Source organism: Prenolepis imparis, unplaced genomic scaffold (assembly GCF_030444845.1).
Source record: "Prenolepis imparis isolate NDT839.2.m4 unplaced genomic scaffold, iyPreImpa1.0 SCAF_6, whole genome shotgun sequence".
In the NCBI taxonomy this organism is placed as follows: domain Eukaryota; kingdom Metazoa; phylum Arthropoda; class Insecta; order Hymenoptera; family Formicidae; genus Prenolepis; species Prenolepis imparis.
Genome location: NW_028141164.1, coordinates 11449561 through 11474010, shown reverse-complemented (window position 1 = coordinate 11474010; position 24450 = coordinate 11449561). Strand labels below are relative to the sequence as shown.

General features: G+C 34.8%; 2 protein-coding genes and 1 long non-coding RNA gene across 6 annotated transcripts in view; 1 reads left to right on the top strand and 2 right to left on the bottom strand.

Moving 5' to 3' along the window:
- The window catches only part of LOC145936944 (uncharacterized), a 55299-nt gene extending 41524 nt beyond the window's left edge, over positions 1-13775 (bottom strand). Inside the window, exons 1-2 of the mRNA XM_083039629.1 lie at positions 13643-13775; positions 13476-13523 (exon numbers count right to left, since the gene is read on the bottom strand). Coding sequence (XP_082895755.1) covers positions 13476-13517 — 42 coding nt within the window. The 5' untranslated portion in view covers positions 13518-13523; positions 13643-13775. The remainder of the gene's footprint in view (positions 1-13475; positions 13524-13642) is intronic.
- LOC145936955 (uncharacterized) overlaps positions 13750-24450 on the bottom strand; it is a 141034-nt gene continuing 130333 nt past the window's right edge. Inside the window, exon 9 of the long non-coding RNA XR_014425455.1 lies at positions 13750-13870. This is a non-coding gene — a long non-coding RNA (uncharacterized LOC145936955). The remainder of the gene's footprint in view (positions 13871-24450) is intronic.
- Positions 20839-24450, top strand: part of LOC145936943 (1-phosphatidylinositol 4,5-bisphosphate phosphodiesterase epsilon-1) — a 129768-nt gene continuing 126156 nt past the window's right edge. For 3 of the 4 annotated variants that reach the window (XM_083039625.1, XM_083039627.1, XM_083039624.1), the window contains exon 1: positions 20839-21397. The gene's annotated coding sequence lies outside the window, so the exon portion shown is untranslated. Of the gene's footprint in view, positions 21398-22487; positions 22932-24450 lie in introns of those variants that run through there. The other variant, XM_083039626.1, reaches the window with a different exon arrangement.

The window sequence follows — 24450 nt, the reverse complement described above, 5'->3', positions numbered from 1 at the left end:
GTGTAAAGTTGTCACTCAAGATGCCAGCTGATTCGTTTGATAAATTTGAAACATTTATATAAATAATAATTTATTTCTTTATCCATATTGGTTTATTCATATTTATAAAAGAAAACGCGGAAATGATAAACAAACAATTTACTCTATCTGTTTCTCCGCTTGGTATTGTTTTGCAGTAAAACAACACCTGCAAACTGGTTGTCTTATACATATTGTTTATATACGCTGGCTGAATCATCGTCGACGAGAGCGCATCTCTCATCCACCTCGCGTAGATTCACGGGGTTGTGACGCAATTGTAAGCGCAGATAAGAGCTTCCATTAGTCGATTTATCCGCACGCTGAACGGCAGGAGTATCGAACATATAGGGAGTTTTCGGATCCCAATGGTGAACCCTCGGGAAATCGAAGGGTTCATGCTGCGTATCAAAAGGCACGGTAATAGAGGCGAACAAAGGTATTTACTTTGCTCGTGCTGCGTCTCTAAACTCGTTCATCGGTTTTTGCGGGACGCCGGAAGCTCTGAGATCTCGACGAATCAATGGACAAAGGATCAAACATGGGACTACATTTTCTTCCCGAGGGAAAGTCTGACGGAGACTTCGCTTGCGCGTTTTGATAATTTTTATATTTTGCAGATTGTAATTAAAGACCCTTCAGATAATAAATTATTTCTTTTTATTCTTATTATTTATTTATTTTTTAATTTTTTTATAATTTTATTTATTTTTATTTATAATTATTTATTTTTCAGATGGTAATTTAAAAATTTTAAGAATGTATGCAGGAAATTATATATTATAATATAAAGTTTTGTCAACAGAAGATATTTAACGCTATAATTTGAAAAGTTACGAGAAAATAGACTTTAATTAAATTTCAGCGAATGTGTGTGTGGAGGAAAAATATTTCAATATTTATGTATACTTTGCTCATTATAAATGTATAATGTGACAATGTTTTAATGATCGAGTCGAGATACTTCCTTACGATTAATCAAATTGCGATTTTATATGTGAAATGAGATTATGTTCATACATAAATCTAATTATTAACGGCCTAATTAATTATTAATTTGCGTAACTCAACGACTAAAGTGACTCAAGTTGACATTATATGAGCATCAACAATTAACGTGGTTTAATCGATAAATACAGGCGAGGCGAAGCTCGTGATTAATCAGTCAGGAGAGTTGCAGTTCTCTCATCGGATTGCATTAATAAGGACAATGCACTTAACTACGAGGGTCCACTTGACCCACATAAATGCAGCGATAATATAATAATTGTTGTCGCGCTTCGGTGACATACGGAAGAAAAAGCAAAGCGAACAAGAGCCGCAAAATTCGATCAAAATTGAAAAAGTGTTGAGTAAAATTTATGACTGCAACATTTGTCCACGTAAAGTAGGATTTAGAAATTCAAAGATGCGATAAAGATATATTTATGAAAGTACGTGAAAGTAAGTTGACGCGTAAATTTTTGGATAGAATCTATACGAAGCCGGGCTAAGCTGATTTTGATTCTGAGTTATGATTTCTCGCGTTTGCCTGCGAAAAAGTGTGTCAGGGACTTCGAGATCATTTATATCAATTGTCATATCGATTTGATATGGGGAAATAACGACTCCATATGGATGGGGCAAAAAAATAATCACCGCTATTTATAAGCAACATCGAAAATGTCGCAATATCGAGAACCCTCTTAGATTTCTCGTCCATTTTTTTCTATACGTGCGAAAGAATATTTTCCACATTTTTCTCGCGGCTCGTAATACGCGATAATCTACACGTCTAATAATAACGGCCAGAAAAATAATTACCGTCTTCGAGCGATTAATCAGGGCGAGCTGGAAATGCGGCGTACAATCTATTAAAAGTAATATTCTACGCTTTCAGGGCGAACGCAAACGGCGGATAACCGTAAAATGTCAATAAATTAATAAGCCAACTTGGGTTCCGTTCCCTCCTACCCCATTTGGGGGAGGAGAATGAAAGGAAGTGAGAAGGCTTTTACATGCAAGGCGACTCGCAAACCACGCGAAGACAACGCTCGACTGACTATTCGTAGACTATTCTCGTAGCAAAGTCGTTTGCTAATTCATGCGAGGATACTACGTCGCAATTCTTATTTGCTCCGCTCAGTAAATTGCTAAGCGAATTATTCACGCCGCCTGATAAAAGAGAGGCGAACGCGACGGCGCGTTCGATCAGTGCTTAGCCGACCTTATCTAAGTTTCTCTCTTGGTTTCAGGTGTCTTTACACCTCACACCCCATTTTCTCCGATCAGCCATGGACACATAGACACATAGACACACACATGTGCCTCCTCGGTACTATATTCTCTCTTCCCTTTTCCTTTTCTTCCTTTTTGCTTAACGAGATTCTATAGCCACGCGAACCCTTTGCGATCTCGAGCGTTTCTTTATAGCCGCAATATTTACAGAAAATTTCATCATCCGCGCGCGAAAACTATTAATACGTCAGACCTGTTTATTACTACCACGCCGGAGAAGTAGATCTCTTTGACCTGCACGAATATTCTTCATTGAAACACCAACTTCTTCGTTCCGTGATTCAGGGTATATAAATGTATGACGCGAGCGCCTTTGAAAAATGAAGAAGCATACGCGCGAAATAAATCAACACGGTAAAATGTAAATTAAGCGTGCACAATGGGAAGGACTATTTTACTTCGTTAAGCGGCGCGCCCGGGTTTCCCAGTTTTCTTTATGTACTCCTTGACGCTCCACTTTAACTCCTCCATTATGCTCCAAGTGGGATCGACCTCATTTTATTCCACCGTCCCATTCAGTCAGACGCGCGGCCGATGCTTCGTGTGTTCCTTCCACAAGGTAAATAGCGCAAACGACTGAATCGCCGCCTTCCTCGAGAAGATTTATCCTGGATCTCTGATAACCGAGGAGCAGCGAGCGATATCGATGGAAAATCGGACGGCTAATTAAGTAACGTCGCTTTGCCTCCCCCTGCCCCATTTTAAGTTTAACCCCCACGTTGTTCGAGCCCAGGGGTATAATGTTTCAAACGATCACATCTTGACGGAGCGCACAATTCGTTCGGTTATCTCTTCGCTTCCTCCTCCTTCCTATTCCACTTCCAATTTGCAATTAATTAAAATCGGAGCTTTCCATTTTATCCGCGGATACCGGAATCGCGAGAGAATGTCACGGTTTTACGCTGCTCTTGTGTTGTAACCCTTCGGGTTTTTTCGGGGGCGGGGGGGGGGGGGGTATCGAACTTTTTAATCCCAGCGGAGAAAACCGGATGAGAATTGCGCTGCTGCTGCTGAGCGCAGCATCCGAGAGGACGGCCATCGTTCTCGTCACGTATGAACGTGACATTCGGTTCGTGTCACGCCCGTGTCGAGTTTTCTCCTTTCTCTCCTCTATATATACGTATACGGATTTTGCAATCGAGAAAAGTCCGGTTTTTCGGGACGGACATACGGAAAAGCGAAACGGAATATATTCTAGCTTGATATTGGCTGCCGCGCATTGAATTTTCTATCAGGTACGAAATATTGCGCGGTATATAATAATAATAATAATAATAATAACAACAATAATAATAATAATCGTTATAATCATTTCTCGGAGCTGTTGAAACGTGAAATCATCGTTACGCTGTACGATTTTTCGCGAAATAAAGAGAGCTAATGAATATTTCCCTTTCATGTAATAATTACTGGTCTCTTCAACAGAAAAGCATATATATCCGCACAATCATAAACATATAATAGCTGTATCGAGCTTTCCGTCGTGCATTCAAAAAGCTCGTTTAGTAAAAGAATTAATTATTCCGATCATTTCAGAGCACTAGATGCAATATGAATTATGGATGCCGCTTTTACGAAGAATAGACTTGTGCGGATAATCCATTTTTATGTTATTGACTTTTCATAGCATAACTTTAGAATAAAAAACTGCAACTATAATCATAAACATAAACACTTTGTGGAAAAACAATTTAATAAATGCTTTAAATATGATCACGTTGTGCGAACTCGAGAATAATTGTATGATTCAAATGTTATTATGTATTACACATCCGAATAAGAGATTAAATTAAATCTTTCATCAAGATCTTGATTATACTTGATGATCATTAAAGCACTGAATAATAACGAAAAATAGTTAAATAGAAATAATAGTAATATCTATTTATTATCTTAGAGTTATAAAGAATTTCCGTTCAAAATACACGTTTATAAAAAATAAAACATGAACATCTCTCTAAATAAAATTACTTAATTTACCCAAAAATAAATTTTGTTAATTTACTTCCCAATTTTTTATCCTAACTTAATTCTACGCTTTACTCCCTAATTTGTCTCGCCTACGCAACTTGATCATATATTTATTACAACATTTCGAGGGTAATAATAATTATTCATGCGTAACGAGAAAAAAGTAACAAATCCTGTTTCTTAAGTACTCCATTTTATAGCGTTATGTTGATCTTGAGGAGCAAGTTTATATAAAAGTTTAATGCTATATTCAATATTATACCTCGAAAAACGTTGAATCGTGTCGCGTCTGTCGCGTCCGAAGGGTTCACGCGAACCAATTTTCGGGCGTCGCAATTTGTTGCCGTCGGCAAAATAAATGATAATGCGGAAAGAGTTCGCGCGATATGTGGGAATTCGTCTTCGCGAGCAGAGTCAAGTGTCCCGTTTTCGCGTAATCATATCATATCGCGGATATTGTCTGGAGCATGTATGGCAACGGAATACGCGATGGAACGCCGAGGAAATGAGGCGGAAAGAAAAATGAGCGCGACGAGGACAGAGGAGGACCAACCAAGAGTATGGGATAAAGACAACGCGACAAAATAGGAAGGGGTGTAGAGGGAACGCAAGGGGTTTAGCACGACGACTAGCGAGGCACGAGGGTGTTAACTGCCCTTTGAGCCTCGTCGACTGAAACATCTCACCCGTGCTATGTCTCACTCTCGGTCCATGGGATGATCGGGCCAGTGTATAAGTGTGTGTGTATGTGTAGATATATGTGTGTGCATGTATGGTCGAGCTGCGATGGCGAGGCAGATACATGGTCGGCTGCCTCGTAAAAAGGCATTTTCGCAGCTCCACTTGCGCCCAAAATGGCGGATAACATCGGCTCCGGGGGCCGTGTAAGCATCGTGTAACGACATACCTGATTACCCATAGTGACCAGTGAGCCGAGGGTATCCCTCTTCGTCGCCACCCTCCCTACCTAGCTTCGGTATGCTTCGGTAAGTCGTTAAGAACGCAGCTCGTTGAGTCCCAAGCCTTCGTATTATGTTATGAAAAGACTATCCAGTCTTCCATGGCGTGTATAATCGCCAGTATTATTAGCGACGTAGCCCTTGTGCGAGCCTCGTGCGTATGTAAATATCATCGGCAAGCAGATTGAAAATATATATCTCCCGACATTATTAAAAACATTGTATTATGTTGTCGCGCTAGGGGGAGACTTAAGATTTTGCGAGGTCGGTTTCATTTTAATCCCTTTTATTTTCTATTCACGTCGATGATTTAGAATAGATTCGATCAATCGCGAGATTAATATGTATATTATATATATCATAAATTAATTAAATAAATAAATATGTACATACACATACACGCACTAGCCGATCCTGACGTCGATAATGCGGGGGATTTGCAAAATTATTTTATTTAATATTTTTGGTTTCATGATAGCTTTTATTCCAGGATCAACGACGTCGATAGCTCTTTAATGTTTGTTTTTCTTTATATTTCTTAAACAAATTCAGCAAAACTGTTTCTTTTAATTTGCAGGGAGGAGGGGGTTACCCCCCCCCCAGGATCCGCCAGTGTATATATATATATATTATATAGATATAAAGAATTTCTCGCCTAATTATTTTCATGCAACGAAATTATTTCATTATTTCGTCCTATGTCTGACTTAATCTATACTTAACTCCTTGAATGCGTAATGAGTATAATCTACAATGTATCTTATACATACATATTGTATATATTATATATAATAGATATAAAGAATTTCGCCTAATTATTTTCGTGCAACAAAATTATCTCATTATTTCGTCCTATGTCTGACTTAATCTAAACTTAACTCCTTGAATGCGTAATGAGTATAATTTGCAGTGTATCTTATACTTATTTATATATATATATATATATATATATATATAAAAGTATAAGATACACTGTAAATAATACTCATTACGCATTCAAGGAGTTAAGTTTAGATTAAGTCAGACATACGATGAAATGATGAGATAATTTCATGCACGAAAATAATTAGGCAAAATTCTTTATATATATATATATATATATATAAAAGTATAAGATACACTGGAAATTATACTCATTACGCATTCAAGGAGTTAAGTTTAGATTAAGTCAGACATAGGACGAAATAATGAGATAATTTCATTGCACGAAAATAATTAGGTAAAATTCTTTATATCTATATAATATATATATAATTATCTATATAATATGTATATATTATACAAAGAATTTCGCCTAATTATTTTCGTACAACAAACTCATCATTTCATCAAAATTATCTCATTATTTCGTCCTATGTCTGACTTAATCTAAACTTAACTCCTTGAATTCGTAATGAGTATAATTTCCAGTGTATCTTATACTTATATATATATATATATATATATATATAAAGAATTTTGCCTAATTATTTTCGTGCATGAAATTATCTCATCATTTCATCCTATGTCTGACTTAATCTAAACTTAACTCCTTGAATGCGTAATGAGTATTATTTACAATGTATCTTATACATACATATTGTATATATTATATATAATAGATATAAAGAATTTCGCCTAATTATTTTCGTGCAACAAAATTATCTCATTATTTCGTCCTATGTCTGACTTAATCTAAACTTAACTCCTTGAATGCGTAATGAGTATAATTTGCAGTGTATCTTATACTTATATATATATATATATATATATATATATATAAAAGTATAAGATACACTGTAAATAACTCATTACGCATTCAAGGAGTTAAGTTTAGATTAAGTCAGACATAGGATGAAATGATGATAATTTCATGCACGAAAATAATTAGGAAAAATTCTTTATATATATATATATATATATATATATATATATAAAAGTATAAGATACACTGGAAATTATACTCATTACGCATTCAAGGAGTTAAGTTTAGATTAAGTCAGACATAGGACGAAATAATGAGATAATTTTGATGAAATGATGAGTTTGTTGTACGAAAATAATTAGGCGAAATTCTTTGTATAATATATACATATTATATAGATAATTATATATATATATTATATAGATATAAAGAATTTTACCTAATTATTTTCGTGCAATGAAATTATCTCTTCATTTCGTCCTATGTCTGACTTAATCTATACTTAACTCCTTGAATGCGTAATGAGTATGATTTACAATGTATCTTATACATACATATTGTATATATTATATATAATAGATATAAAGAATTTCGCCTAATTATTTTCGTGCAACAAAATTATCTCATTATTTCGTCCTATGTCTGACTTAATCTAAACTTAACTCCTTGAATGCGTAATGAGTATAATTTGCAGTGTATCTTATACTTATATATATATATATATATATATATAAAAGTATAAGATACACTGTAAATAATACTCATTACGCATTCAAGGAGTTAAGTTTAGATTAAGTCAGACATAGGATGAAATGATGAGATAATTTCATGCACGAAAATAATTAGGCAAAATTCTTTATATATATATATATATATATATATATATATATATATAAAAGTATAAGATACACTGCAAATTATACTCATTACGCATTCAAGGAGTTAAGTTTAGATTAAGTCAGACATAGGACGAAATAATGAGATAATTTTGATGAAATGATGAGTTTGTTGTACGAAAATAATTAGGCGAAATTCTTTGTATAATATATACATATTATATAGATAATTATATATATATTATATAGATATAAAGAATTTTATCTAGTTATTTTCGTGCAATGAAATTATCTCTTCATTTCGTCCTATGTCTGACTTAATCTATACTTAACTCCTTGAATGCGTAATGAGTATAATTTACAGTGTATCTTATACTTATATATATACACTAGCAGATCCTGACGTCGATAATTCTTTAAGTTTGTTTTTCTTTATTTATATTTTTTAAACAAATTTAGCAAAATTGTTTCTTTTAATTTGCAAGGGGGGTTACCCCCCCCCCAGGATCCGCCAGTGCATACACGTATAAAATTCACACAAACATTTAAAATAAAATTTTAATTAATCTCAATTAATCCGAGCTGTTGTTTTTTCTAAATTATAGACAATATGAACAGAAAAATAAGAGACAATAAACATATACATTCTTGAATTAAGTTATTATTAGATAATTAAATCGATTGAAATTATTATGTAGAAAAATATTTTCATTATGCATTCGTCAATTGAAATTCCTTCAATAGCTTTTAATAAAAATAAGTTTCAATTGTACATAGAAAAATAATATTTCTCCGCAGAGGTCAGTTCTGCTTTGTTTTTATGTGGGATTTTATTAGTCGTATAACGCATAATAGTGCAAAGTTGCTCCGACATTATTTCCGCTTTATTTGCAATATTATTTTTGTAACGTATTTGTATATTATTGATAATATATTCTCCACGTAATTATTGTAAATATTATAATGATGCATTTACACTCGACACATATGTCAACATTGTGAGTGCACGTATGCGCTTATACATAGTATGCACTCTAATAAATTTTATAAATACATGCAAATTCAATATATTGTTACAAATGTACTTATGAGCAATATTTGTACGGGACATCAATATTTCCAATGTATTTACGTTTTGCATTATAATTTCACGTCAAAATGTGACATTTCGCAACGTGTTTCCTATATATAAATTCATTAAACGAAACAGAGAACCGCATTCAATCGATATATTAATGTAGAACGAGCGAGTTGAAGCGAATTCCTTGAGCTAAATCGTCATCGATATAAGTCTGGATTTCGTTCCGTTCCACACCGGAAATGTGCATAAGATGAATCGCGGGTCCGCACAACTGAATATCGAGATCGCGTATTCACGTCACTTTCGGGCGAAATCGTAGCCGACACGAGATATCCGTATTGACGACACGCTTGGCGGACTTAATTAATGATGTCGACGTTCGAGTCGGTCGACGTAATAACTTGCCCACGTGGTTTCCGGTCGGCATTCGGGCCCGACCCGGCCCTGCGATGTGTCATAAAGTTCTAGGCATGCAGAGCCGTCTGCATTGTCTCTCCTGTCTCGATTCATCTCCCGATTTCCATTACCGGCGACATTCGAGACATTCCTGGGAAACGTTTCCAACGATTTATCGTCACCTCGTATACCTCCACTCTCACCCGGACAGGCCGTAACCAAAGATAATCCTCGATGCAAACCCTGTACAAACACGATGCAGCCGCATTTCGAAACTACGACCCGGGCCCCTCGATGTTAGCAAGGTAAACTGAATGGCGCTCAAATCTGCCGCAACCATGTTTGTCTGCGTTCGGAGATTTTAGTACGAAAAGAATACCTTACTCGAATATGACGAGAATATCGCGATAGGTCTTTTCAAAGCGTAAAACGGTAGGGACGATAATGGCAAATTTTCAATAACTTTCGTATATTGATGGATCGATCGATTTTTCCATCCAGTTCTTTTTCAAGAGCTTATGTCTTTGTTCTTTTCTATTGTGCAAAGAGAGTCTAGTGAAATCGTAAAAATGTCTCGGCACAAAGAAATTGACTGAATATTGATAGGCAATTTATATGATGCTAAGAATTCAAGTGCAAACATGTAGAGTTAAGAAGAATGATTAATAACTATGCACAGATTAGAGAAATCTCGACAATTAAATGTAATATCTGTGCCGAGATGTAAATTCTCACACACAAGAGAAAGTGATATTATTTTTATTATCAATTTAATTTCAATATTATTTCTACATACCAGATGATTCTAAGATGATTCAATTTCTAAAATAAGTGCAAATTTTGCATTTTTTAAAAACTATTAATTTTTTTAACTATGTATTTTGTTTTTATATTTTTGCTGAAAGATTCTTTTTTAAACCTTTAAATGAGAAACTATGTTCGTTTATTGCCTATTTGAGACACACAGAAGCTCAATTCCTATATAAATCTATAGAAATTCTCTAGAATGAACGTGAAAAAATTGAGATTGAAAATAGGAGCAAAAATTCGACTTGGGTTTGCATCGTTTTATTTTTCAACTTTTGACGCGATTGTTTTGCTGACTTTGATTTAGAAATTTGGAAAACAAAGCATTGCGAAATGTCAAGCAGATGTGAAGCTTTTAAAACGTTAGCACCTCCTCTGTCTTTAAGGCAGGATATTCTTTTTCGATTGAAATTTTTCGAGAAACATTTCTGCACAATTAGTTCCTACGATTGTCCAAACGGAAGTAGTTTCTTTAATATTTAAGTTACATTACCGATGCCGAGAAAATTTCATTTGAAAAATCTCATTTTATCGCAGCAACTCCAGGGGAAATAGTAACAATTTTACAAAAACACACTAAGTCTTTGGGGAACTACTGTGTCGACAGATATTGTGAGGAGAAATTACGTACCTTCGCGAGGGAAAGTTCGTATTCCTTAAACTAGGAAAAATATCTCGGATTTCAATTCGCTCGTCAAATATCGACCGCAAAAGGACGCCCGTTCCATTTTGCGAAGTTTCATCTCGCCGATGACATACAATTTGATTCCTCTCCTCTCTCCGATCTTTCTTTACATTATTCGTCGGAATATCCACCTTCGTCACGATTTCACGTGACGCCTTCTTATAAAAACGCAGAGCTTCCAGGAAAACTGAATGACTTGCCAGTCCGCAATATTCCATCTCGTGTAACACGTGTTGTGTGCGAATATATAGGGAATACAAATTGAATACAATGACAAACAATCTATATCCGCGCCACCCATCCTATATTTCGCACGCATCCAGCCATTTAGTTTACGGACGCCGAATATGTATACTGAATTGTAGATTTATAGGTCAAATGATAATAAAATAGTAAAACAATAATAAAAAAAATTGCGAGAAAAAAATATAATAAAAGAAAGAATATACAATATACTGCGAGAAAAAAATATAATAAAAGAAAGAATATACAATATACTGCGAGAAAAAAATATAATAAAAGAAAGAATATACAATATACTACAAGCAAAAATAACTTCCCAATTCCTTTAATAATTTTATATTAATATTTCCATGAATGTTTTTTTTTTTTTATTATTACAGCCAGATTTTCCCATTTTAATTTTCGATACGCTTGAATATCTTCGAAAAGAGTACAGATTATTCAAAGAAAGATTAAATTTCAAGAGGAACATTCTGTGTGATAATTTATTTAAATAAATATTTTTAAAAACAAAATTTAAATTATAAAAAAATAAATTTTAATGTAAATAAGAGATACAAATATTTGAAATTTTTTGAAATAGTTTAAATATATAATTATAATTTAAATAATGGAAATAATTAATAATTAAAATAATTAATTTTATTAAAATAATAATTTATGTATCTATAAAATAATGTAAAAAATTAATGAATTATTAAAATTATCACTAAATTATCAATAAATAATCTGTATAGGTTTTTCCAAGATTTCAATGTTATTTCTGTTTTTCAAATAAAAATACGCCATCAGATGGATCGCATTGAACATTATCAGAGTGGCTCGTCAGTCGATAAGTACTAGCATAGTATACTTACGGGCAGATATTTTCGAAGCAGTATCATTACCGCCACAATTCTCGTTCAAGTAATATAAGCGAAGCTTTTTCCGGCATCCCGCGGCCGTTCGGAAGAGATCCGCGAGAGGAGAAAAAAGCGGGAAGAAGTCCATGAAGAGAAGAAAGTGGGAAGTAAATGGAAGTAAAAAGAGCGCAAGAGACTAGCTACGGTACGGATATAGGTCGCGCATGAAAATAAGTAGGATCCACGATTTCCGGCGGTGAACATTAGCGCCTTTGCATTTTCGTAGAGGCAGCGGAGAAACGCGACTCCGCGATATTAAAGAAGAATACAGACAAATGGATAAGCCCTCTTTCTCTCTCGAGCTTCGTGAGATATTACGTTGCTCCGGGCTATGAATAATTTCCGCGGCCGACGACAGTCTCTGTTGCTTACCCTACACAGCAAGAGTATACATACGTACTTTCGTCACTGAAATTTTACGATAACTCCCCGAAAAGTGCATCCGCGGCAGCACTTACATATTAATCAATAATAGCAAATATGTATATTGCCCCTCTTGTATGAGATCTTTCCCTCGAGAAAGCGCGATAGATATATGTATATATCTAGCCTAAGTTTTACTTCGCATATAAAGTAACGTGTTCTCTTTCGCGTTGTGCTCTTTCAATAAGTGTATACGTGAATTAGTAATCGCGACATTTTTTTAGTAAAAGAATATTTAAGATTTTTTTTTATATGTTACGTTAGGTTAGGTTAAAGTATCGAGAGGGAAAGAATCTTAATTATACTAATTCAATCTTAATTTAAATTCAAATTTACAATTTATAATTTTTAATTAAGTTAATAACTTTATCGCTCCATTTTTAATCTGTCCAAATACTGGACAATTTATATCCGTGTCAATTAGTAGAAGATACGAAGAAATGTGACAACGTTTCGTTAGTAATATTTGCTGGAAAAAGACGTCCGATGAAAATGTTTTACCGAAATTGTTAATAAAAAATAAATCGCATAATAATTTTATATATGAAAAAAAACTTGGTTGAATTTTTTTTTCAGCGCAAGTTTCTAGCGATTACCAGTTATATCGAGAATAATAATTGAAAAAGGTGGATTATATACGGCTGTTTAGCTCATTATTTTCCGCGCGATTCAATTTCGCAGTTCTCATCGACTTGGCGAAGAAAAGATCAAGTTTATAAGCTGTTCATGGTACGAATGCGAGTTCGACATTACGAACTTCTGCATTTTGAAGTGGCACGGCGAGAAACGAGGTCTTGCCGATTGTCTTGTTTAAATAGCGTCCGATGACTCCCTATTTGCGAACCGATAAAACTTTCGAATCGTTCAACTTTTTCACAAAGTATATATATAATAGAAACCAAGTTACTCTCACTCTTTTACGCTCAATGGCTTTTTTAATTTAACGACTCGTAATTTTGTATACGCTTGCGTCAAGAAATTGTTCGCCTCGATATTCGTGATGGATTTCATCAATTTTTCTCAAGATAATATGCGTATAAAATTCTCGAAAAAAATAAAAGAAATATTTTCAAAGATTTTTCATTTTCATATTATTTAAAATATATTATTATTTTTAATATTTCAACATATATACCTCTATTACCGCTATAGAAATGATATATAAAATGATGAAAAAACAATTTCTCACTCACCGATACGTGCCATAACGGAGTTGTAGTTGTAGTACACAGCATATTGATCTGAAAACAAAATATTCAAATTATGTATATAATGTATATACATATGTACATACATATGTGTGTGTGTCGAATATCTCATAAACAATACAGTTAAAAAAAAAAGTTTTTATTTTGCATACCTCACAGTTGCTCCGCTATCGCCCGATGCCTCCCCGGCCTCCTCCTCCTCTCTTGGTCCTTCATAGCACTCACGACACTCGCGAAAATATAAATAATTACAACTATTCGACACATTACGCGGCACTCCCGACACGCGAAACTTAACGCGGCACTCCCGACACGCGAAACTTAACGCGGCACTCCCGCCACGACGCGATGCGTGAATCGCACTGTGTATCGCATGCTATCTGTAACAAATAAAATATATATACATATTAGAATAATCTTATTATTTTGCATTATAACATACACAATATAAATATAAATATGTAATGTGTTTTAAATAAAATGTTATAATACTTTAAACTCGATTAATATTTTTGACAGTTATCAGCTGATTTCTGTCAAAAAATATTAATCGAGAATAAGATATCATAACATATTATTTACAACATATTATTATTTTAATTTCTTAACATATTATAACGTATTATTTTAAAATATTATTTTTTTAATTATCAAATTATCAAACGCTTTAATCAGCTAATTTCTGTGAAAAAATATTAATTGAGTTTAAACAAAATTTATATTATTTTTGAAAAAATATTTTTTTAAACATAAAACCAAAGAATGGCGCGCGCTTGTGTTGTTCTAGTATTTAATTAACATTCGTTATTACTTGTTAAATTTCATTTCTAAATAGAATAAATTATATCAATATAACGAGTTTAATATAAGTAGAATTTATGGAAGATCGAATGTAAGTGTAATTAAATAAAGGTTCGAGAAAATCTAGCTTTAAACAAGCACGTTTTTCATAATTTCCTTTTTTGTTCTTGATGAAATAATCTGCGAAAGGAAAAATACAGCATAAACATAGCTGTATCCGGCGAAGCATTCAGGATACATGAATAGTTTGCTTAATAACTAGAGCAGAAAGCAAAGCTGCTGCATTATTTATCGTCACTTTGGTCTGCCTTTAGATTCGCGTTTTGGTATACATCGATTCCTTATTCGGCTCATCTTCAAAGAGCAATCCGGAGAGCGACATTTCAAACATTTCCTTACATTCTGACGAGCCTTTCAATTTGCAATTGAAAAAAATGCTTTATGAAAACATGTACGGCTGAATGAATAATTGCTACGTCCTAGCAAGACTATACAATGCATAAATAAGCTGTTATAAATCACTTTCAGATACATTGATCCTCTAAAAGAGTCCTAAAAATTATTGGATAAAAGAGTTATATAAGACATAAATGGAGAAATATCTTTTTTTTGTATTCAGTTAATGTGTGGCTGACATTTTGTTAATTTTAGTAATGAATTAAGCAGCAGAGGATTCTCGTGCGAAAAAAAGTGCGCTTATATAAAGTCTTGCAATCGTTAATAAATAAATAGAAACAGCTTCCGCGCGTTTTCCCAAAGTTGTCGTATTTTCTTAAGCGCGCAAATTTATTGGCGTATCGATGAAAAAACCCGGCAGATCTCTCGCAAATATTTTTCGCCAAGTGACGCGCGCGCGAGAGAGCTGTGATAACGATTGGCGAGAGCGAAATGGCACAACATCGAGTTGAATCTGCGGTAACGAAGCGTTATAACGGGGGTAGTAGATCGATACCAAGAGAGAGAGCCCTTTCATTTATCCGGCGCGTTTCGTCGCGCCCTGTACGACTCTATAGCGGAAAGTTTCCAGAAAAGCGTCCCGTTTATAGAACGCGGTCCCGCGTATTTTGCGACAACAAAATCGCTCCACCGAGATCAAAACTGCGGTGCAACACCGACTGCTCACGTCTTTCCTCTCCTCCCCCTCGGGGATAACGCGGAATATAGGGCGCGCAGCCGGAAACCGAAAGAGGAATAACAATAAAGATTCGCGCGGGAGCGGCTTGGTGTAGCGTTTATTACACCAACGACGAGAAACAATCGGCTTCTCTCTCTCTCTCTCTCTTGAAATCTGCATCTCTTTGCCGCATTGTGTTACGTATATTCTCGTCGTTGATTAACGCGATTATTAACACGATAACGTGCAATTCCGAAGGCGGAAAACGCGTTGGCAGTAAGACGAAACGCGTAATCCGCAGAGATTCTGACGCTACGAAATTATATAGGTCACGCCTTGTAACGTCAAGTCGACAAATTCGTGGCGTATTGCTTAACTGATGAGTCGCATCGATCAACAATTACGATCGACAGTGCTTTATTGTTATAAATGATTTCCTCCGTATTATTATTGACATTATGCCGATAGATATTGCTCTCATGTGTCCGCCATTATGCCGCTTCCACTCGCAATTCGGAGAAAGGTACGACGAGCAAATTAATTTGTCTCATGCGCGAGATCCCGGATTATAAGATTAATTTAATAGAGAGGAGACTCTACATAATGGTATGACAAAAATTTGCTCTCGCTTATTGATTAGAGACAGACTTTAAAATTAAGCGGAGTCCTTGCGGGGAGTCAATTTTAGGCGGTGAGATCCTCGAACGAAGTTGCGATGGGAAAACGATAACGAATGATATCGAGACTTTTCGAGTGCCGCGTGTATATTGAAAAGAATTTTTCGAGGCGAAAATTCCTTTCTCTCGATACGCGAAACGGAAATTTGCCAATTCCCATATCGCCCGATGCGAGCACACACAGAAAATTGCCGATTGATAGACAATCGTTTATTAGAATTGCTCGGTAATCGCGTAACTTCAAATGTAATCACACGGCGATTAACGATATGATATTTTAGTCTGTCGTCGCGAATTTAAAGAAAATTATTATCGACATTCATATACTTTTGTATATATACACACGCATCCTATAAATTACATATTAAGAATTAAGAGATAACTTTTAAAGCGACAACTTTTGTTTATTATTTATACATGAGAAATCGAGTGTCATTTTTAGCTATTTTATGAATAGAGTTTTTCAGAATAGAATTAAACAAATGTTATAAAAATGTATTTCGAATGCAAGACTGTCAAAAACATTGTACGTAAAAAAAAAAAAAAAAATATCGGACGCATAAATATTCTCTTGTGTATATATGTGCGTGCGCTCTTTAAAAAAGTAAAATATAAAATAATATTGTGTGTATATCGAAAATAAATTTCGATTTCATATTATATAGAGTTTAATTTAAAACCAATCGAACAATATTTACAAGTTAGTATATTAATTAAATATCTTGCAAGAATTTAAATGAAACACACCACGATATTATTAATTACATGCACACACACTTATTACAAAACTGTATTTTTTTGTAAGTATGCTTACACATTTCTTTTTAGTAATTGATTAATCTGTGTTAAGACACAGAAATCTAATAAGTTTTCTCAGCAAATTAAAATTTAATTTAGTTATTGTGCTGAAAATATTTTACGAAATAAAACATGCAAGCGTATTCTGCGGGTCTCTCTCTATATATAGAGAGAGCTTCGGAAGTCCGTTTTCCAATTTTGATATTGAAGAGACGCTTGATCCTATTTATATATGTATATGTACGAATGTCGTCCGAAATAATAAATGTCCAAAACCACAGTGACGGACCGAAACAATCGTGATGACACGTGGAGAGAGCGTTTTTGGGTCAAGGTTCGTATAGCTAACTATATTGAAGTACACGACAACGGATCGAGAGATTGCAAAGGCGAAAGTTTCGCGCGATACGTTTACAGCCCGCGCAACAGATGCTGCAACAACCCTCTATCATAGACCGAACAACTGCGAATGCAGAATCTCTCTTTCCCCCGCGGATACACCGATAAAGAACTTTTGATCGCTGCCAACGTGTCATGATTGTTTAACGTGCGTGAGAACTTGTTAAAACTCTCGATAAGATAATTCATTCGTATCGATTTATACGTAGAAGAAGATGAAGTAATCAGTGACAGTTGAAATATATTTATTTTTCCGATCCACAATCGAATATTTTGTATCACGAAACATTTTCCTCTATTATCAATAACAATCAATGTATGCATTTATAATTCCTGTTGTTGAAAGTTTGACAGTTGCAATATAAGAAAAAAGCTTTTATCACCCAAATATAAAATATTTTATTTAATGCGATTTTATTCGATTTAAAATAATAAAAATATTTCGTGTAAAAAAATGAAAAAAATTTCATTGAAGTCTGTTAATCAATCAATTTGTTAAAAATTTGGAGAACTTATTAATATATTGTATATGCTATATATAATAACATATATAATATTCCGCGAGAGATAAACCGTCGGTTAAGATGGCAAGCGGGACTTTAAAATATCAGATAGACGATATTTATTTATACTTTTGATATTTTGATCACGTTTCATAAGATTAACTAATTATGAGCATTTTTCAATATAGCTGAACTATATGCAATGTATAATTGTGATTTAACTTTAAATAAAATATAAAACTTTTTAGAAGAATAAATAAATAAAAAAGCATTCATATATAAAAATATTATGTATTATATTTAAGATGTACTTTTGAATGTATGGCTAAATTGATGAAGAATGTGTTAGATTAATATTTTAAATATATATTAAAATAACTTACGAATACGCATCTTATTACTTTCCACAATTTAAAATAAAGATTCATCTCCGGAATTATTATATACTAAAACATTTTTTTGTTACTGTAATCTGTCATAATTAAATATTAATTATTAATTATTGATAATAATTACGTGTGTACAAGTGTAAAGTGTAACATTAAGTAGCAATAGAGTTTAAAAATCCTTAAGATATTCCTTTCTGTCCTCATTTATCTTCTTCCTTTCCATTGAGAAAAAAATCTCCTAGGCTGCTCTTATTGAACTTCTACGCTTTACTTCCTTTTGACACATGTAATGTCAGCTCTTTTCAAAACAATCACATTCCAGCACCTGTCGTAAGTTTTATCGGTCCAGACGCGGTATCGATCTACAACCCTTCGGCGACGCGCGAAAATGGGAAATGCCAGAGATCGGTCACGTTGCTCCGTATGGAAACGCCGCGCGATAACCCGTGTACGACGTGTTGTTACTCAGGAGAGAGGAAATCGAGTTTCAAGATTTATTCGTGATATCCCGGTGGGCCGATAAGGTTTATTATTTGTGCGCGCCGTAGCGATCAGCGGTGGAGTATGATAAACATTTTCGTCGCCTCGCTCAAAGCAGATTACTTCCGCGTTATTCCTTCGGATCGACTTGCAGCAACCTCCGGAAACTTGATTTCGCGCGGCCAAAAGCATCTCTTTCGTTCCTAGGAGAATTGAATGTGCGCGAATCGTGCGAATCGAGATAAAATAAATTTAACACGCGTTTATATCTGCTTTTAAAACTTTTATCTCGAGATGAAACAGTTATGTGTACTGTATAATAACAATTATGACTTCTTGAAGTAATTTCCCAGATGAGTCGTTCTCAACTGCAATTCGACGAATCGAACAAAACAGAGACTTTATAAATATATAGTGTCCTCTTTCTGGGAAGCAAATGAATTTATAACATGCTTGATTTATAAAGCGCTGCAGCACTATTTTACGATTCTAGGCGAAAAGAAAGTTGAAATTTTATGCTAATATAATTATGCGCAAAAGATACTGAAACGTGTAAAAATTTTATTCTTTTCATTTATATCTATTATGTAAAATAAACTTTGATTATAACTAATTATATATAATTATTGAATTGATTTCTATTTTTCATGAGACTAAAATTACTTTAGAGTGAAACTTTAAGAAATTATATTATAACTGTGCTCGACAATAAATACACATGTGCATTAAAAAGAGCCAAATGTTACGTGTTGGTTTTATTATGTTCAGCAGCATAGTGTATGCCCTTTTTACGTCACTCTTTATTATTCTTTTCTCTTTTCATTCTATTCGCACAATGTGGTGAATAATGTTGACGCTAGAACAAGCAAAAACCCAGAATATTTTGCAAAGTAAGCCCTTTTAAAGTGGCCACAAATTTTACGGTATGGTGAGCCTCTTCGACTAATTTTAACATGCAAAATGCTGAACAAATCGAATCTTTTATTACATTAATCTCTTTACAGTACACGTAATAAGATTTTTAAATAGATTAAAGTTTTGCTAGAACAGTGATTAAATTTTGCTCTTGTACTAGTATACAAAATTAAGGTATAACTGTAGAAGATATGTATTTTGCTTTAACAGATAGATTTAGATATTTCGAGCGTATCCGTATATCAAGCGCAACTTTCGTCGAAATTAACAGAGCATATTTTAAAGCGCAAACACAATCGCCGCTTCCTATAGCTAATGAAAATTACGACTTAATATGCAATCGTGAAATGCGGCGATAAATAAAAAAAATTTCTTTCGCCATATAAAAAAAAAAATAAATAGAAATCAAATAATACGCGGATAAATGCGCGGATAAATTTATGCATACATTGTTATGCATATAAAGTAACCGGGACGTGAATTGAGCTAAAAGCTCACAGTAGCTCGTGTCTGCTCGAGGATACCTTAAAATATGCCCTTGTCGCTCGGTGAGGTTCCTTAAAATATACCCTCGTCGTCCCAGAGTGAACATCCTTAAAATATGCTAGCAATTTTCAGGACGTTGTTCCCCTAACACGGGGGCAGCGTGAAAACCGAAAGGGTCGCGCACGTTGGTTATTCTAAGCGCTCCTATAAGCCAGTCATGCAATTAAAATCCGTTCATCCGGCAAAAATGCAGTCCTCGGCAGGGAGGAAGGGGTTAAAACGGGGCACGCGTTTATCTCGAGCGGTGTGCTCGCGAGCGTAACTTCAACTACAAGCGATTACCTCCGCGGCGAGCACAGAAGGGTGAAAACGGGGGGTGGGATGAGGGTGAAAAAAAGGAGGCAGGAGAGAGAGAGAGAAGGAGAACTTCGCGCGAGAAACGAGCCTTCGCGTCGCACCGTCGAGCCCTTTGAGCGTGAACGGAAGTAGCCATCGATGTGCACCGGAAGCGCGCCGTTGCGCACGTTGCAGAAAACGCTGGGGAGCGTCTCGGAGCCCCCCGGAGGGGGTTCGCTCGCGCGTTGACCAACAACGAAAGAAAAAGGAGGACGAAGCGACACGAGGAAGAGAAGACGGGCAAGGACGGTCGCGAAACGGGGGGTATAGAGAGAGGCTCTGGCGAGGACGCCGGGGGAGTTAAAGGGTAGAACCTCGCCGAGGGCGGGTGGAGGACGAAAGATAAAAGGATAGGGATAGGAAGAAGAGACGATCAGCACCGCCGAGGGGGAAGGACGCGTATACACCCTCTCGGATCGGGGTAGTGGTGCGGCACCGACGCCGACGTCGAGGTTGGGGTGGACGCACCGCAGGAGAGGGGCGGCATTATATTTGCGCAGGGCCGTCCAATAGGGCGCAGTATCGTCCCGACCGTCGTCGCGTGCACATGTCGTTGTTGTTGTGCCCGGATCTTGTAAAACGCGGGTAAAACCACCACTGTCGCCGTCGCCGTCTCTCGCCGTCAACCACCCCCTCCCCGAACATTCACGTCCCGGTGCCCTCGCGAGGGTGAGACTCCACGCGAGACGCGTTCCCATTCTCTACCTAGGTCTCCCATATTCTACACATCTTCTCTATCTCTTTCTGCTTTTTTTTTCTCTCTCTCTCTCTCCCTGCCTCCATCTCTTTGACCCTTTATACCCCCTTTATTCTTCATCCCCCTTCGCGCGCGCGCGCGTCTCGCCGTATACTCTATATATTCGCACGCAAATATATAAACAACAACAGAGAGCGCGAGTCCGACCACGCACGAGGATCGTGTGGAAAGTGTTGCGCTGCGAGAACCAAAGTGAGTAGACAAAGTGGCTGTTTAATGTGGAGGGAAAAGGGATTGGGGAAAAAATATGGCGGGAGAAGGAAGGAATCTCTCGAAAGCGAACATAGCCCGCCTTTTCCTCTCTCCCTCTTTCTCTCATTTCCGTTTGCACTCTAGCGGGATGATCCTGCTGCTCCGCGAAATCTTTTATCCCCTTTTCGTAACGTGGCTAGTCAGTGTTTTTCACTTCCACGGGAACGCGATACATCTTAGCGCCGTCGTCGTGTGGGAATTTTTGTACGATTAATTTTATTTCGTGTGAAAACACGCGAAAGAGAGAGACTCGGCGATATGGAAGGCAACTCCGGAGATTTAAACGCGACATAGTGCGTGTTTAGAGATTTTCGCGAGAGTTAAGTCTAGGACTGATGCCGATAAAAATATTAAAAATTTAATACGATAGGTACAAAAAAATAATTATATTCATTACATTTTTTTCGAAAGATTGCATCAATCGAGATTGCATGATCTCAATTGGTGCTGTTTAAAACACCTCCTATATATTTGAATATTAATCTGGCGCGAATACTAATCCGCTATTTATTATATTTCTTAAAAATTCGATATAAAATGGCCCGTTATTGGAAAAATGCTTTAATAACAGATTATTTATTACAAATTCAATGTTTATTTTTCTTAAGATAAAATCAATGTTGAAATTCAATTTTTTTTATTATTAAAACTCGCATCGAGTTCTTAAGATGGAATTTAGATAAAATTAACTCTGAAATGAAGATGCTTATAAGGGTGTTCGCAACTTACATTTTGGAAATTTAATTTGTCTAATCTCTTTAGATTATAAATATTTCCATACTTAAGTCTCTATATACTAATCATCAAATTTTCATTATTCAGTGCGATATCGATTTCACATTTCGTGCAAAAAAATTGTTAAAGCGCTTATAAGTTATATATCTCTATGTATATTATAATTAACGAATAATAAATTAAAAAATTCTTTTAATAAAAAAAATTACTTTTAGTAAAAATCAAATTTCTATCTTTTAAATAAACTGATAAAATACAAAGTTAATTTTTAATTTTTCCGTAATTTTCATGTACATATAAGAATATGTTAGAAGATTCTTTATAATAATAATTTTCCGCATTATTTACTATCGCTTATTCCTTATCGTGGAAGCTGTATTTAGGAACTTACAAACTTCTCACTTCAAAACTTTCGAAACATGTACATAATTTTCTTTAACAAACTTAAGCTCAGGTCAATATCATAATCTGAAATCTTTGTCTCATGCTGTAATCGTTATTCATATGAATCAAATTACCAAAAGTAGCACGAAATCTTAGACACCGAAATATGCTTAAGCTCATCCAGTAATCATTGAAGATGGGAGAAAATGCGACGGGGATGTGCGAGTAAATGTTAAGACCTTTATACTAGCGCGTCACAATAATCCGAGCCGACATTTTCGCGTTGCGTGAAAGTCGTTGGACTAGAGGGAAAGCATTTCTAATGGATCTTTCGAGGAGACGTGGATGACGTGAGGTAGGTAACAAATATGCGTTTCCACTCTCACCACGGCATAAATTCGAAAGACCTTCGTCCAGTATAATGAATCTTAAGCACCTTGGACCATTAGAATTAAAAATAAAATAGAGATTCGCATTCCATTACGCATATCATTATTGGAATCGTTTGGAAAATTTCACAGATGCGTTCGTTTCAGAGATATATATCGCACATTTCTCACATACTTATATGCATATATGATAATTACATTGATTACAGTTTCTAATAGCCATATGTAAAGGCATTTATTTTTCTTTTTAAGTGTAATGTGAAACTTTATAATGCGATTTAAATAATTATAATTGTCAATTTAAACACAGAATGCTTTACAGCGATTTATTTTTATTTTTGTTTCCTATTATTAAGCTTTTCTTGGTGATACTATAATAATAATACATAATTAACCATGATATGGATACAGAGAGAGACAGAGATAAGCCTAATTATATAGATTAATTATATAGATTACGTTAAAAACTGTACGACAATCTAAACTTGATTAAATTGCGTTTCTTTAATGAATTATCTTCTATTTTGCTATTGATTCAATTAATTTTCGGAAATAATTCGAAAATTTTTGGAAGATACTAAAAAATAAATCACCTTTAACATTTGTTATTCTATCTTCGTAATAATTAATTAATTTCATAACAAAGACGTAACGAGAAAATAGAGAAGATAAATAAAATCAAAGAATGTCAGAAACTGTCATATTATAAGTATTATCAAAATATCTTTTCACTCAATTTTTTTGTTAAAAATACATTTTTTTAATTAACTAAAATAAATTTTTATTTTATCTTTCGCACGCTTTTCGCTTTTTTACACGTTTCTACATAATTTAATCATATAAATTATACAAAAAAAATAAAGGCGGTTTTTTGACGAATTTTCGCTGTATTTTAGTTGACTCGTACTTTTCACGCGCACGAATATTCATGGTATTTTCGTGAAATTTACTGTTAGTGCTGCATCTGTATTCTAATGAAATTATGCGTTCGTTACTTTGCGCGCAATTGATAATATAAACATCGTTATACCATCGGTACCAGATTTATACGAGAATGTCTCTTTATAATAATATTTTTTTTTTGCTTATTTCAAAGTACAATTTAGAAAATATATAAAATTACATTGACAATTGTGAATAATATAGATTAATAAAGCGATGCTTGATTATTCGTATCAAATACGGGAATTAGCACAAAATAATTTTCTAAATAGTATATATTTATGAAAATTTCAGAGAGATAACAGAAATATATCTCGTATATGTACATACTGCTAACTTTAAAAATATGGAAATCAGATTTATTCATATATTACTTTCATTAAAAGTGTAACTCCGTAACGAGAATGCCAGCATCAATTTGTAGAAGCTTATTTAGGTCAACTTAATGCCGCCTTTCCAACTAATAACGGTCAGTAATGTTAATAACGCGTTATGCTTTCGCATGTGCAGGTAGTAGCGTTACCGCACGTTATTATTACGTAA